Consider the following 17,592-nt stretch of genomic DNA (forward strand, 5'->3'; position numbering starts at 1 on the left):
CAATGTATTGGGCTTTTTCTTATCTGAATGCTTTCTGTATCTCGTTCACCCCTCAGCTCCACAAGTGAGCCAGTGTGCCCTACGCACACTGTGACCACCACAAGTGACCTGTCTCTCCTTAGGAGGCTGTCTTTCCTTAGATTTCAGAATACTTCGTTGGCCTGTAACCACAGCTCTCTGATGGGTTCAAAATTTATTTTATTTTGTTTTTTTCAACTTTTATATGTTGTTAGTATGTGAGTGATGCTCATACCACCTTTCTACATTTTAGGCAGAAGTGGAATTTTGAACATAAATGTGTTTTAAAAATAAAAACAAGAGCATATTCCTTTGTAAACATGTCTTTTTAATGAATATATATTTACATTTCACTTTTTAAAAGCTAAATAATGTTCCATTGTATGACTACACAATTATCTGTGTAGTTGATCTTTTCTGGTTGGTCACCTAGGGTAGTTCTTTTAAAAACATTATAATGTACAGTGATATGATAAATAGCCATGGAACTCAATCTCTACTCTTGAGAGCTGTTCCTTTTGAGAAACAGCTTTTGACCAGCTACCGGGCCTTAGTAGAGACTGAACACTTAACCATGAGCCTGAAAGTTGGGCGTGCACAGCAGCATTCCATTATCAAATGGAAGTGGTGTATACAAGGTCGGGCTTGAGCAGGCTCTGAAGGTACAAATAAGTTATATGAAGTGGCTAAAATGCCCATGGTCCCCTCTTCTGCTACATTACCTCCTCTTTCTCAGCCTGTACCTGTGGCTTCATGACGAGTTCCCTATGATCAATTGACTGAGGAAGAGAAAACTGGGACCTGGTTTACAGATGGTTCTGCACCATACACAGGCACCTCCTGGAAGTGGACAGCAGCTGCACAACAGTGCTGTTTTGGGGACATGCCTGAAGGACAGTAGTGAAGGGAGGTCTTCCCCATTGGTAGAACTCTGAGCAGTGTGCTTGGTTGTTCATTTTGCTTAGAAGCAGAAATGGCCAGAGGTACAAATCTTTACTAATTCATGGCCTGTAGCCAATTGTTTAGCTGGATGGTCAAGGACTTGGAAGAAACATAACTGGAAAATTGGTCACAAGGAAATCTGGGAGACAGAAATGTGTATAGATCTCTCTGAAAGGGCCAAAAACATGAATATATTTGTGTCCTTTGTGAATGCTCATCAAAGGGTGATTTAAGAAGAGGTTTTAATAATCAGGTGGATAGGATGACCTATTCTGTAGATACTGGTCAGCCTCTTTCCCAGCCACTCCTGTCATTACCCAGTGGATTTATGAATAAAGTAGACATGCTGGCAGGAATAGAAGCTGTGCATGGGCTCCTCATCAACGTGGAATTCCACTCACCAAGGCTGACCTTGCTATGGTCACTGCTGAGCGCCCAATCTGCCAGCAGCAGAGACCAACACTGAGGCCCCAATATAGCACCATTTCCCAGGGTGGTCAGCCAGCTAGCTACTTGATGGCAGGTTGATTACATTGGACTGCTTCTGTCATAGAAAGAACGGTGCTTTTTTCATACTAAAATAGACACTAGATACGGATTTGCCTTCCTCGCAACAAGCTTCTAGCAGATCTACCATCTGGACCTGCAGGATGCCTTATCCACCATCATGGTAGTCCACACAGCCTTGCTTCTGATCAAGGAACTCACTTGGAGGCAAATTATTTGTGGCAGTGGGCTCATGATCATCTCTTACTGTCTCCTTTTTGAGGAGAACTTTTCTCCTATGACTACTTGAGTTATTTCTTTCTTGCTAAATACAGGCATACCTGGTTTTATAGCCCTACACTTTATTGTACTTTGCAGATACTGTGTTTTTTACAAATTGAAAGTTTGTGGCAACCCTGTGTTGAGCACATTTTTCCAACAGCATTGCCTCACTTCATGTCTCTGTGTCACATTTTGGTAATTTTCGCAATATGTCAAACTTTTTCATTATGATTATGTTTGTTATAGTGATATGATCAGTGATCTTTGATGTTACTGTTGCAAAAAGATTACAACTTGCTGCAGGCTCAGATGATGGTTAGCATTTTTTAGCAGTAAAGTATTTTTTAATTAAAATACGTATATTGTTTTATAGACATAATGTTATTGCACATTTAGTAGACTACAGTATAGTGTAAGCATAACTTTTACATGCACTGGGGAACAAAAAAATTCATGTGACTTGCTTATTGCAATAGTACCTTTATTGTGGTGGTCCGGAACCAAACCCACTATATCTCTGAGGTATGCCTGTGTTCCATAGTTTGTTTCTGAAACTCCTTCCTTTTATATATTCCTTTTATATGCTCTGCATCCTTTAGTATTTTAATAATTATTGTCATTTTTTTCACATTTTTTTTTTTTTTTGAGTTCTGGGAAAATTCCTTAAGCTGGTTTTCTAAATCACTAATTTGTTTTTCTGTTCGCTTCTCATTTTAGGGATTTTAATTGAGTAATTGTGGTTTTTATTTGAAAGTGAGCTTTTATTACTTTGGATTGTTTCATTTTTACACGCTAAATCTCCCTTTTGAAAATAAAAATTTATTTTCTTCTGCAAAATGGTACATATTCACTATAAAAATTTAGATAATAGTCACTGCTAGCATTTTGATGAATACTTGCCATGTTTTTTAATCATATGTTTATATATGATATATATGTATACATACATATATATGATGAAAGATCTCACTTTAATATTCTTTTACCTCCTTTATAATTTAATAATATAACAAATTTATGTCAATAAACATATACATCATTCTTTTAAATAAAATAATGTTTGCTCAAATTTCATTTAAAATACAAATAGGAGTTTTTAAAGTATTCTTCTCTCTTATAAAGGAAAACATTTGCTGTGATTTCTCAGAATGATATACTTTTGTGAAGTACTAGATATCTTTATATATCTAGTGATTGTGTTTTCTATTTATTCATATTTACAAGGAGAGATTTATGTTTGCTATTTTGGAATTTGAGAAAGGTTCTGTCAGAAATTGTGTAAGCCCTCTTCAGTGATCTTGGTCATAGTGTTTTTGGAAGATAAGTGGGTCACATGACCTTGAGTAATGGAGAGGAACTATTGGTGAGACCACTGCATGGCAGGGAAGGACCCTTCTTTTATTCTGTCTGTGGGAGCAGTGGTGGAACCAGAGCTCCAGATGTCTGTGTAAAGTGAAGAGAGTTCCTGGGCCAGTGGAGTTTATTAGTGAGCCAGGTAGTTGGATTTTCCCCTCTCATATTTGTTATAATAGTCCATGTTGGACGAGTCCCATGTTACTTGGAGCAAATCCCCTTTGTAGCATCCTTTTGCCACAGTACCTTTGATTAGCATGCCACTTCACCACATGAAGGCTGGGAATGGACATAAAATATGGCTGCCTTGTGTGGGGGGCATTGGTAGAATTACAGTAATCCTGGGATTTGTATCTGCCCAAGTACCCCAATCTTTTTTTTTTTTCTCCCTCCTGGCTCTGCTACTCTGGGCTTGCAGGTTTTCCGGATTTGTAGGAGAATGTCATTCATTCACTTGCTCCCTCAGAGGCCTCCTCCTTTGCTGTGTTCAGTCACAGGCTAGGAGATACCTCCCTTGGCCTATTCCTACCTGTGCCATATTCATTCCTGTAACAGAAATCTCTCAAAATGTCTGGATACCGATGGCATCCTTCTCTGTTCAGAAACTGATTTTTTAAAAAGCTACCTTAACCTAATTGTATATTTCTTAGGTCATGCCAGTAGATTTTGGGGAGGGAAAAATTTAAATTCATGGACTGAAATAACCCTTTGAAAAGAAATTCCTATGCCACCTTCTCTGTTGGTCAAAGAGATAAATGGATTTACCTGTGTGAAAGGGTTTCATGAAACCTGGGTGTATTGCATCTCCTGCTTTTCCTTTGTCTACCCTATGTTTCTGTGTTTGTAACAGATGATTCAACATGTGTTCCTCTTGGAGAAAACAAGGACTACATCAATGCTAGTTATATTAAAATAGTCAATTCTGGAGAAGTATTATTATTATTGCTACCCAAGGACCACTGCCAACTACCACAAATGACTTTTGGCGAATAGTTTTGGAAAATAACTCTAATGTTATTGTCATGATAACCAGAGAGGTAGAAGGTGGAGTTATCAAATGCCACCATTACTGGCCCGTTTCTATGAAGAAACCTTTGGAATTGAAAAATTGTCATATCTTCCTGGAGAACTACCAGATACTTCAATATTTCATCATTCGAATATTTCAAGTTGGCAAGAAGTCCGTAAGTTAAAAAAAATCAGTGTTAGATATATATTTCATTATATAAGCACACGTGTCAGGATGAGAAGTTAGGGATAAGATGGGACATAGCTGGGGATACTTTTTAAAGTAACTTGTTTTTACTTCTCCCTGGTACCAGAAACTAAGACAACACCATCTCTACTTCTGCCTAACCAAACTCTGACTGGAGAGACGCAAAAATTGAAAAGGTGAGTTGGGGCGGTTGAGAGTGAGTGTTGGAAGTTGCCTAATCCTGGGATGTACTTCGGCTGCTTCTGCTGAGAGTGACAGATGTGTATGGAGTCCTTAAGATATCCTGATAATCACTGTGCCAGGCACTGTTGCTCCTTACTGAGTAGCAAAGAGTTCAGTGCGCTTACTGGTACCTCCAGTTACTGTGCTCAATGAATGTGGTAATATTGAGATTTGTATGGGATGCTTTGGGAGCTCAGAAGGGAAGTACTTAGCTCTCCTTGGGCTTGGGGGGAGGACTTGCTAGAGGAGGTGACATCTGGATTGAGAATAACCCAAATGAGAAAGATGGAAAGAGGAAGTAGATGATCAAGGTATAAAATAGCATGGGATATGTATAGAGAGATACAAGTAGTTAAGTGTTTCTGGAATGTAAAAGTTCAATGCCAGGGAGTAGTGAGAGGTGAGATGAGGCTATAGAAAATAAGTAGAGAAAGCCAGAACATGAAATGTCTTGAATTTCAGCTAAGGAACATGAACTTCATTATGAAGATAATTGGGAGACATTGAACAATTTTAGTAAGAAGCGTCCATGATCAACTAGGGCAGTTAACAATTAGATAGAAAGCAAAGATTCTGGTGTTTTTCAGATATTCAGACTTTATGTGACTTATGACTTATAAGGAGCGTTCAAAAATTATGCTGTCAAATGCAATAGCCACATTTGGCTATTTTATATTTAAATTATTAAAACTTACATAAAATAACAAATTCAGTTTCTCATTTATAGTATCCACACTTCTAGTATTTAATCACATGTTACTAGTGGCTACCATATGGGCAGCAAAGATATAGAGCATCTGCATCATTGTAGAAAGTTCTATTGGGAAGTATTGGTCTAGAATAATTCATAGAATAATTCATTTCTTGCTCTACAGACTCAGAAAACAGAAAAGGAATGATTTATAGGAGAAAGCGATGTTACATTGCTCTAAGTGGATTTGATTAGCAGGTAGGTGATACATGTGTTCTATAGGAGTGAAGGGGACGGGAGTTAAACCAGAAACTTGAAAAGAGTGATGAGATTTGGAGTCATCATCAAAGAAGTTGATTGGAGCACAGGCAATGATCAGGAAAAGGGTTGCTGGAACCCATAATTTGCAATAACAATAAAATATGCAACTATGTGATTAATTTTTTCCTAACCATGGGATTCCTGAACACAGGTTATGAGACTTATCCAGGGAGGGATGTTGCTTAGTATATATGGCAGGATTCAAAGGATGAAAGGAGTTGACAGTTTGGTAAGAGAATGATTTAGATAATCAGCCATGAAGTCTAAATTTAGGGAGATGGATGGAATCGGGCTAGGAGGAAATGGAGGACAACAAGGACAGGAGAGCTCCATTTAGTCACATTGTTGGAGTTGAAGTGAAGCACAAATGAGGTGGTAGCGTAACAGCTTCTGCTCAGAAAATGATGTTGGAATCTAAGAACTGGAAGATTTTTGATATTGGACATTATAGATGATGGTGAGTCCAAGGAGTGATCACATTGTGAGGACTAGAAGAAAGAAATGGTCTCCTCTGCAAGAGAGAAATAAAAATGTGAGGTTAGAGTGTCTGTTTGGTTGTTGAGATCCCAAATTTGCCTGGTCAGAATCTGTGGTAGGGTGATAGCGATGAGAAGGTGAAGCTAAGAGGTATGAAACTCAAAAGGAAGAGAGGTTTTTGTACAAACAGAAGGAATAATGAATTGGAAATAGCATTGGGCAGCAAGCGGTATGCACCTTAATCTCTAGGCTCTGTGGTACCTGGAGTACAGGAAAATAGGCGGCCTTGATTAGAGAGGGCTGCAGAGTGCAGTGCCCATGTGAGGCAAGGCCAGGAAGTGGAAGAAGCATTTAGGGAAGTGATGATGGTTTCCACGAGTTTACTGTGGGATGGGGGCCTGAGTGCAAAGGGAGATGTTGAAGAGCTAGAGAAGTGGGGAGGGAGGGGAAAGGATAGAATTGAAGAGCATGAGGATCGGAGCATAGAGTGGTGACAGAGGAGGCCAAGAATAGTAATGATGGCTGACATTGATGGAGAGCTTGCTGGCTGTGTGCTAGGCCCTGTGCTTGCTCCGTACACCTGAGGATTTGCCTGATCCTTCACTCTCCTAAGACTTGTTGATTCCCTCCTATTAACCAAGTATTGTGCCAGATGCTGGACATAGAAAACAGAAACAGCCTCAACTCTTAGAGTGCTTACAGTCTAGTGGGGGAGGAAAACACCGGTTCCAAATAACATGTGATACTTGCTATGGCAGGAGAAGGACAGCATACTTGGAGAATACAGGCCAGGTGGGAGGCCCAGAGGGATGATCTGTCTGCAAGGATTCAAATGCTCAGTTCCCCCTGTGCACCCTTGACAAGGGCATCTAGGATGGTGGCCTTTGGGCTGAGGCCCGCAAGCCTCAAGACCATGGGGTTGATGTTTGGAGAATCTGCATCATGGCACTGTGTCAGGAAACCAGTGAAGCTCACCTTCGTGCAGGTTCTCAGTGGTCAACAGCGCATGAAAGGTTTAATCCCTAAGATATGTGATGGAGTGAGAGCTAGCCTCAATTTGGCACCTTCACAAGATTGTCAAGTGTCGTTTTCCTCATCCAATTTCATGTGCCGATGATTCAAAATTGAGGTTTTCTGTTTGGAACGTAGGAAAATTGTATTTCTATTTGGAACGCAGAAAAAAGTGGTACATTAGGGAGAAGCAGAGGAGCAGTGAGAAACCCTTCCTGAGTTTTTTCACGAGGGTGCCCGGTGAAGTAAAATGAGGGCTCCACATTGGGGAAAGGGTGAACCCTCTGGAAGGGATGATCGGTAAACTCAAAGTGCTTTATCTGTCAACCCTGAGGAGAGTTCCATGGCTCCACGTTCAGGGGGTTCAGAGTGGGGACCACAGTCTACTCACATGGTCATTAACTGCCCAATTCTCATCACCGGAGGAGGTTGCCCCCCACCAAATCCCGGTTAAGCAGCTTGACAGCACTTACTGTTTTAATTAAATTTAGTATCATAATATTTAAGCCGAGATAGATTGCTTTTCTATCTTATTCCTAACATGTCAGCTCATCTTTCATCCTAAGTGTTTTGGATTCTTGGTTTGTTTGGACTCTTCTACATTCTCATGGTGCAGAAGAAAGATGATAGAGTTAGATTTGGGAGGACTGCACTATTGTCCCAGCTCTAAACATATGAGCCTTCTGACCTAGCATACATCTATCAGTCAATCAAATGCTTACTTTTCATCTGTAAACTGAGGATATCACAGTGCTTGCCTCCCCAGGGTTGATGTGAGGATTAAATGAGATAATGCGTGTGAAGTCCTTAGCACAGTACCTGGCACAGAGTAAGGGCTGAATTCCTGTCACCTGTTAGTATTTTTATTTTTATTATCCTATTACCATATAGCAATTAGTATTACTATTTCTGGCATATTAGAAATTAAAAGAAGATCTCTACTATAAGACGTTGATAAATCCTCTCTCTCCACCTTCCTCTCCCTCCCTCCCTCCTTCTCTCTCTCCCTCTCTCCTACCCTCTCTCTTTCCCTTTCTCCCCCTCTCCCTCCCCACCCCACCCCCACAGACAGGAGCTAGTCACTTTGTAAAACACCTGCAGTTCACCAAGTGGCCAGACCATGGCACTCCTGCCTCAGCAGAAGGTTTTATAAAGTATGTTCGTTATGCGAGGAAGAGCCACCTTACAGGACCCATCATTGTTCACTGCAGTGCTGGCATGGGCCGGACAGGGGTGTTCCTATGTGTGGATGTTGTGTTCCGTGCCATTGAAAAGAACTTTTCAGTAAGTGTGTGAATTAAGCAGATAAACTGATGCTGTTAGTAAACACTATACTTTTAACAGCCTTCTAATAACTGAAGACTAATATTTGGCCTTCAAGAGCAACCGAGTAAATAGAGAGCCTGTGAGCTTTGGATACCTGCTTCTCACTTAACTGCTGCAGGTTCTTGGAGGTGGTTGTGAGAATTAAAGTACGCAATGCAAATGAATGGCTTCGGACAGTGTCTGGAGCGTGGTAGGTGCATCGTAAACATGAGTTCATCTTCCTTTTCTTTCCCTCCACCCACGCATACAGTTTTTAGAATCTTGTTAGAGAATGTTGATGATGTGTGCCTATTTTTAATGAACAGAAATACATGCATGTGAGCACATTGGGGAAAAAAAGTAGACTTCAGAGTTAATTAGAGGTCCCTGGGTTTGATTGCCAGTTTTGCCACACATTTTAGATTTTGGTGACTTTCTGCAAATTGCTCATCTTCTCTGAAACCTAGTCTTCTCATATGTAAAATAAGGCTAATAATATTGTTGGGTTTGAGTCAACCATTAACAATTCTTTATTTTCCTCCTAAATTTGGAACCAGCTAAGGGATAAACACAAGAATTAGACATAGGGTGATTCTACTATGATCTTTATTACTGATTAATTAGGGAATGTGGCTTTGGATCTGTGCCCCAAAAGGCCTACTTTTACTGAACTGCTTTCCTGTGCTGCAGAAGTGAGGAGGGGAAGACATTAGCAGGCACTGCGGGGTGGTGGGGGAAAGCGGCTCTCACCATGTCCACAAGGAATATGAAAATCCACACCTTGGTCGTAAGACAACAGGGGCTATGAGGCATTTGTCCTGGTAGGCAAGTTTTGCAGAGTTATCTTGTTATCAGAACAAATGTTAAACCTCTGCTCTCTTAGGCTTTATGTAGTTATACCCCAAGAGTGACAGACTCTCCCTTGTGATAGCAAATTGGCTGCATGGGTTCTACAACTCTCCATTCTAAGGTAGTATTACGTCGGGGGTAGAAAAATGTCCTCTCCCAGAAACTCCCTGGAGGACAGAGGGAGTTTGTTTTTCTCAGAAGCTTGAGCCAATATCTCCTAGCATTTCACTGTTTCCACTTCAGTTATAGCCCTTTCCCTAAACTGATCACTGTGGGAGATGCTGGTCCATTAAGGTCTGTCAGGACTACTCCAGGCCATACAGCTGAGAATGAGAGAGGAATGGTTTTCCAAAGCACACTGGGAGTTTTGTTTTGTTTTTTTTAATAAAGAATGAATATAAACTGGGTGGTAAAAAAATGACAAATGTCCCCAAAATGCTGAAAATTTAAGTAGTATGAATCTGATGTTACCTGTTCCTATAATTAATGTTGTTTTATCCTTTTAACAGAAAACGCATTAGCATAATTTTATTTTATATATTCTTCATCATAATTAATTTGTTTATATTTGTTCTTATTTTATATTCCTTATAGAAACTATAAAAACTATAAATATTGTATTTTGTGATTCTGAGGAGCACTTTTTTTTCCCCATCATTATACCTTCTTTAAACTCAAAATGTGTTTTATAATAAGTCATCTGTCAGCTTAATTGACAGTGTTTTTCTTAGCATTATGTAAAATAGTGACGTATTTTACAATTAAGGATGCTTAGATTTGATGGAAAATAGTGGTTCAAAAAAAGGAAATGCATCCATTGTTGCCTTATTGGCTTTTCATAGAGCCTTGAGCTGTCAAATGTTCTTACTTATGCCCCTCTCTCCTCTTTTCAGAAATTTTGTCCACCAGAGCTACTTAAAGTATGGTCTTGGACCAGCAACAATCTGTGTTATTTGCAGCAAGATAAGTTTTCTGGAATTGAGAGTAAGCATTTAGAAACTTTCAAAGCAGTTTGATATCTTGCTGTGACATCCAAGAGCATGACAGTGGGTTGGCCTTGGTGAACAGGATGTAGACCAGTTTGTGCGTTGTGGAAATCACACAGGGAGTCTTACATGCTGCAAGCTGTATACCAGCCGTGTGTGGCTAACATTTTAAGATTAGTTTATCAATTATAACTCTAAAGGATATGAAAATCTGAGAATATGTAACCATTTATTTCTTTTTATTGTTATTTTATAGTCATTTTTATTTTTAAGTAAGCCTGCTTAAAAATCCTTAAAACATTGGGAGCAAACTGGCTCTTCTCTTGCCAGCACTGGTATTGCTCTGTAGTTGAAACATTCTCGATAGAACTTTCCCCTCTAACCGTCTTCAACATGCAATAATAGTTGTTAATTATCAGTTACCATATTATCACATAATGAAGTGAGTAATCCAAAATTTAACACATTAACCTTTACGAAATCAAAAATTCTTACCACATCCACATCACTAAACACACTGTCCAGTTCATCTGGCAGGGTTCTTTTTTTTTTTTTTTTGGTAGCAAGACTTTCTTGATGAAGCAGTGTGTTGGTTTATCTTTTGGGATAAATTCTTTAATCTGTATAACTACCTCAGACTTGTTTTGTTGTCATTGCAGCTCTACTACCAGAACATAATCCTACACAAAACTTACAAATTACATTTGATGACAGTGTAGTACTTTGCATTTTTATGCAATTTAAGACTAGTTAGTTGTGTTTATCAGTAATTAAACTGAGAAAAGGAAGAATTCTTCCTTCTTATCACATCATTTTCAAATCACACATATACCAAATCACTATGTTAGCAATAGCTGTGTAGTCAGTAAGTTGCAATGGTAAATACTTTGCTACTTTTGTTTTGTGAGTTGGTACCACTTCGCATCACTAGCCAGTCCCTGAATTCATCAAGCTGTGGCTTCATTAGAAAATGGTACTTTAACTATCTTTTTTTGCCATACCTTCAGCTCAGATTTTCAATAAAGCACCTTCAGTACAGTCTGTCACCATTATCTGGCAATCGTGTAAGGGTTTTTAGTCTTAGCAATTCAAAGTGCTATTTTGTAAGTCTGCAGAGTATTAATGTTACATGTGAAATGTTGAACATGAGCTTTTTATTTTAGTATTTTTTAAAATAATTCTTTTGTCTTGGAACTTATTGCTTTTGTTCTGTAAGTAACAAGTACATTTTAATGGTTTCTTTGCTTTGTTAGCCAGTACATCTTTGCAATTAATACAAGTGTGGTTTTAGCAATTCACAATTAATAATGGCTATAAAACTCAATGTATGAGGAATCATAATGCTAGGTAAAATTAACATGAACTCTTTTGGTCTTCATTTCTTTGTAGTTACTTACACTATTATCATTTGGTTAACCACTACAGCTATATTCAGAAAAGCTGTGCCTTTTCTTGTCAAGACAATCCAGGGCAGCGGCTTTTGCCATCAGTAAATTAAGGTTAAAAATGAATAATACAAATATATTTTCATAATTTGCCTAATCTTATATTACAAATTAACAGACTTTCAAGCAACAATGGTTTTTAAATTCATTGAAGTTCCATTTTATCAATATTTCCTTTTATGGATCATGCTTTTGGTGTCAAGTTTAAGAACTCCTCACCTAGCCTAAAGAATCTTTAGGTCCTAAAGAATTTTTCCTATGTCCTTTTCTAAAGTTCTGTAGTCTTATGTTTTACATTTAAGTCCATAGTCCATTTTGAGTTAATTTTTTTATAAGGGGCAAGGTTTAAGTCAAGGTTCACTTGCTGTTCTTCCTCCACTGAATTGTTTTTACACCTTTGTCAGAAATCATTGGGACTGTTTGTATGGGGCCTGTTTCTAGTTCTGTATTCTGTTTCATTGATCTATGTGTCTATCCTTTCGCCATTACCGCACTTCGGATTCCTGTAGCTATATAGGAAGTCTTAGTATCAGGGAGAGTGATTCCTTCTCTTGCAAAATTGTTTTAACCATTATAGGTCTGTGCCTTTCCATATAAATTTTAAAATTAGCTTGTCTATGTTTACAGAAAAGCTTGAGGGATTTTGATAGGATGAATTGACATTTTTACTATGTTGGATCTTCCAATATGAATGTGGTATGTCTCTCAGTTTATTTAGGTCTTCTTTGATTTCTTTCATCAGCATTTTGTCATTTTCAGCATATAGCTTCTGTACGTGTTTTGTTGGATTTATTTTATTGTAAATGGTATTGTGTTTTTACTACCATGTTCGTTGTGTGTACACATATGTACAAATAAGTTGATTTTTGTGTTTTTAAAAAATATTTATTTATTTATTTGCTTGTGCTGGGTCTTAGTTACAGCACGTGGGCTCCTTAGTTGCGGCAGGCGGACTCCTTAGTTGTGGCATGTGAACTCTTAGTTGCAGGATGCATGTGGGATCTAGTTCCCTGACCAGGAATCGAACCTGGGCCCTCTGCATTGGGAGCATGGAGTCTTAACCACTGTGCCACCAGGGAAGTCCCCAAATGCAGTTGATTTTTGCATGTTGATCTTGTATCCTATGATCTTGTTGAACTCACTTATTAGTTCTAAGAGGTTTTTTTGTCCTGTTTTGTTTTGTTTTCAGATTCCTTGGGAGTTTCTGCATAGACAATCATTCCATCTGCAAGTAGGGACACACTTACCTCTTCCTTTCCAATTCATTTGCCTCATATTTCTTTTTTCTGGTCTTATTGCGCTACCTGGAACTTCAAGTGTGTTGAAAACAGAAGGTGAGAGCAGACGTTCTTGCCATCACTAATATTAGGGGAAAAGCAAATTAAAATTATTTGTTCTATGAAAGATGCTATGAAGTGGATGAAAGGACAAGCTATAGACTTGGAGAAACTGTTTGCAATCCACATATCCAACAAAGGTCTCACATCTAGAGTATATAAAGAACCCTCAAAACTCAATAGTAAAATAAATAAATAAATAAATAGGCAAGTGATTCAGTTAGAAAATGGGTAAAAGACATGACATTTCAACAATGAGGATGTATTGATGATAAATAAGCACATGAAAAGATGCTCAGCTTCATTAACCTTTAGGGAAATGAAATTAGAACCATGATATTCAGCTGCATGAGCTGCTTGTAAATTTTGTAGATTAATCCTTTGTCAGTTGCTTCATTTGCAAATTTTTCTCCCATTCTGAGGGTTGTCTTTTCGTCTTGTTTATGGTTTCCTTTGCTGTGCAAAACCTTTGAAGTTTCATTAGGTCCCATTTGTTTATTTTTGTTTTTATTTCCATTTCTCTAGGAGGTGGGTCAAAAAGGACCTTGCTGTGATTTATGTCACAGAGTGTTCTGCCTATGTTTTCCTCTAAGAGTTTGATAGTGTCTGCCCTTACATTTAGGTCTTTAATCCATTTTGAATTTATTTTTGTGTATGGTGTTAGGGAGTGTTCTAATTTCATTCTTTTACATGTAGCTGTCCAGTTTTCCCAGCACCACTTACTGAAGAGGCTGTCTTTTCTCCACTGTATATTCTTGCCTCCTTTATCAAAGATAAGGTGACCATATGTGCGTGGGTTTATCTCTGGGCTTTCTCTCCTGTTTCATTGACCTATATTTCTGTTTTGGTGCCAGTACCATACTGTCTTGATTACTGTAGCTCTGTAGTATAGTCTGAAGTCAGGGAGCCTGATTCCTCCAGCTCCTTTTTCTTTCTCAAGATTGCTTTGGCTATTCGGGTCTTTTGTGACAAAGGATTAATCTCCAAAATTTACAAGGAGATCATGCAGTTCAATATCAAAAAAATAAACAACCCAATCTAAAAATGGGCAGAAGATCTAAATAGACGTTTCTCCAAAGAAGATATACAGATTGCCAACAAAAACATGAAAGAAGGGCTTCCCTGGTGGCGCAGTGGTTGAGAGTCCGCCTGCCGATGCGGGGGACGCGGGTTCGTGCCCCAGTCCGGGAGGATCCCACATGCCGTGGAGCGGCTGGGCCCGTGAGCCATGGCCGCCAAGCCTGCGCGTCCGGAGCCTGTGCTCCGCAATGGGAGGGGCCACAACAGTGAGAGGCCCGCGTAACGCAAAAAAAAAAAAACAAAACATGAAAGAATGCTCAACATCATTAATCATTAGAGAAATGCAAATCAAAACTACAATGAGATATCATCTCACACCGGTCAGAATGGCCATCATCAAAAAATCTACAAACGATAAATGCTGGAGAGGGTGTGGAGAAAAGGGAACCCAGTTGCACTGTTGGTGGGAATGTAAATTGATACAGCCGCTATGGAGAACGGTATGGAGGTTCCTTAAAAAACTAAAAATAGAACTACCATACGACCCAGCAATCCCACTACTGGGCATATACCCTGAAAAAACCATAATTCAAAAAGAGTTATGTACCACAATGTTCATTGCAGCTCTATTTACAATAGCCAGGACATGGAAGCAACCTAAGTGTCCATCGACAGATGAATAGATAAAGAAGATGTGACACATATATACAGTGGAATATTACTCAGCCATAAAAAAGAAACAAATTGAGTTATTTGTAGTGAGGTGGATGGACCTAGAGTCTGTCATACAGAGTGAAGTAAGTCAGAAAGAGAAAAACAAATACCATATGCTAACACATATATATGGAATCTTAAAAAAAAAATTGTTATGAAGTACCTAGGGGAAAGATGGGAATAAAGACATAGACCTACTAGAGAATGAACTTGAGGATATGGGGAGGGGGAAGGGTAAGCTGTGACAAAGTGAGAGAGTGGCATGGACATATATACACTACCAAACGTAAAATAGCTAGCTAGTGGGAAGCAGCCGCATAGCACAGGGAGATCAGCTCAGTGCTTTGTGACCACCTAGAGGGGTGGGATAGGGAGGGTGGGAGGAGGGAGACGCAAGAGGGAAGAGATATGGGGATATATGTGTATGTATAACTGATTCACTTTGTTATAAAGCAGAAACTAACATACCATTGTAAAGCAATTATACTCCAATAAAGATGTTAAAGAAAAAACCATAATAAAATATCACTAGACATCCATCAGAGAGGCTAATATAAAAAATAATGACAACACCAAATGCTGGTGAATGTTTGAAAAAACTAGATTACTCATATGTTGCTTATAGGAATGAATGTAAAATGGTATATCCAGTCTGGAAAATAGTTTTAAATTTTCTTTAAAAAAAACAAAAGCAGAACTAAACTAAACTTACCATATAACCTTAGGAATAACACTCGGGTATTTATTCCATAGAAATGAAAACTTATGTTCACACATAAACCTGTATGTAAATGCTCATAGCAGATCTATTTATAATAGCCAAAAACTGCGAAACAACCTAGATGTTCTTCAACAAGTTTAATGGTTAAAAAAATTGGTACCTGTCCATACTGTGGAATACTATTTAGCAATAAAGAGGAATGAACTACTGATACACTCAATTTGGATGAATCATGAGGCAATTAGACTAAATGAAAAAAAAGTTAGTCTCGAAAAGTTAGATATTACATGATTCCATTATGCAATCCCCTTGAAATAACAAAACTATAGAGATGGAGAACAGTTTACTGGTTGCCAAGGGTTGGGGGTTGGGGTGGGTGGGTAGTTCTAATGGATAACAGGAGGAAGTCTTGTGGTGGAACTGTTGTGCACCTTGATCGTGGTTGCAGTTGCATGAATTTTCACATGTGATAATATTTTATAGAACTATACATACACATACATGCCCACTCTCACAAAAGATTGCATGTTAAACTGGCAAAATCTGAATAAGCTCTGTAGATTGTACCAATGTCAATTTTTTGGTTTTGATGTTATACTCTAGTTGTAGAGGATGGTATAATTGGGAGAAACTAGGTGAAGGATACACAGACTCTCTCTACATTTTTTGCAACTTATTATGTATCTATAATTATTTCAATATAAAAATTTTTAAAGGCTTAATTAACATTTTAAATTATTATAGAAATGACAAATTATATAAATAAAGGAATGTTTACATTTTCTCTGATTTTTATGTACTTTTGGATTATAGCTGACAGTTGACAAACCTTAAATTTCATGTGGTTTTGCTGCACATGACTCGTCCTCAGCTTACACCACATGTGACTTTTCAGGCAAGTTCAGCAACACCTGAGCTGGTCTATATCTTGTTCCACTGATGAGGCTGCTCAATGTTACACCACTGTCAGATTGCCGTAAGAGTTTCTAAACACTTATTACCCGTTTCTGGACTCATCTCATTGTGGTCTAGCAACATCCCTTTGCAGACCTGCACCAGCTTAGTGACCACACTGGGTAGTGCTGGTCTCCGTGCACAGGTGCAGAATCTGGTGTTGGGCCAACTGTTGCTCAGGGTCTCCATTTGAGTTGAGAGGGCTCTTTATATGAGAAACAGCTGTGTTACTGTTGTGGCCAGAAAAAGTCTTCTATGCTTCAGACTTTTGCAGAATCACAGTGCTGCTTTAAGTTCTCCCTTCTGAGAACAGAAAAGTATACACAGGGGCAAATTTGTTGTTATTTCTTTTGGAGAACATTTCTTATTATAAATGATTGCTTCCTGCTTTTTCCTGGAAACCCATTTAAACAAGTCTTCCTTATCCATTAGACAAGGTTAAACATAGTACATTTTCTTATGACTGAAAATGAGAACTTTCTGGTTAAATCTTGAGATATCTTTTACTGGAAAGAAGTATGGCGTACTCCTTTGGCATCTGTGGGTTTTGTGTTTTCCCCCTCTATGGATAATACAAGATTACTGTCATCCTGTTACAGTTCAACATCATGAATATAGTGGGCCAAATGAGAGAACAACGTTATGGAATGATCCAAACAAGGTAAGTCTCACTGCATAAATTCTAATAAGAACAATAATGAATATAAAGATGAACATTGTATAGCACATTACAATTTGTAAAGCTCTTTTGCCTACACAGTTTCATTGAATTCTCACCGTTTGAGGTAGACGTTAGTTATGCTCTGATATTACTGATGAAATACTTCAAGTTCAGAGCAATGAAGTTTGTTCCATGATGTCATTCAGACAGCAAGTAGAGGAGCCAAGACTGAAACTGAAGTCCCCTAATGTCCACACACATGCTTAGTCCATAATGCCATTTTAAGTAACATCTCTAAAGTTATTTTCCATAAATTTCTGGATGGCAATTTTGGGATATTTATTTGCAACCAAAATATCAAAGTCACTGACATGTCATAAAAAGGAAATCATTTATGTCACAGATTAGTTACATTAATCATTGGGGGATCAAGAGAATATGGATAATGAAAATAAACAGGTACCCCTAAATCTTTTTTAGGGTTTTTTTAGGCAATGTTCAGTGATATGAAGTGTTTCATTTGAACTAGGCTACGTCTAAAAAAAAGTTTAAATTTGATTTATCCAGTGAAGATATAAAGA

At 38.3% G+C, this 17,592-nt stretch overlaps 1 protein-coding gene across 1 annotated transcript; it reads left to right on the forward strand.

Moving 5' to 3' along the window:
* Positions 1–4,103: 4,103 nt before the first annotated feature.
* PTPN20 (protein tyrosine phosphatase non-receptor type 20) lies at positions 4,104–17,015 on the forward strand. Its single transcript, XM_067708908.1, has 3 exons — positions 4,104–4,265; positions 8,088–8,303; positions 16,950–17,015. Exons 1-3 carry the CDS (start codon positions 4,104–4,106, stop codon positions 17,013–17,015), a joined length of 444 nt encoding a protein of 147 aa, XP_067565009.1.
* Positions 17,016–17,592: the final 577 nt, after the last annotated feature.

Source organism: Pseudorca crassidens, chromosome 16 (genome assembly GCF_039906515.1).
Source record: "Pseudorca crassidens isolate mPseCra1 chromosome 16, mPseCra1.hap1, whole genome shotgun sequence".
Lineage (NCBI taxonomy): Eukaryota > Metazoa > Chordata > Mammalia > Artiodactyla > Delphinidae > Pseudorca > Pseudorca crassidens.

Coding starts and splice junctions, on each gene's coding strand:
- PTPN20 (XM_067708908.1), top strand. CDS start 4,104: ATGATAACCAGAGAGGTAGAAGGTGGAGTTATCAAATGCCACCATTAC. Junction 4,266..8,087: donor TTCAAGTTGGCAAGAAGTCC/GTAAGTTAAAAA, acceptor CCACCCCCACAG/ACAGGAGCTAGTCACTTTGT. Junction 8,304..16,949: donor CCATTGAAAAGAACTTTTCA/GTAAGTGTGTGA, acceptor ATCCTGTTACAG/TTCAACATCATGAATATAGT.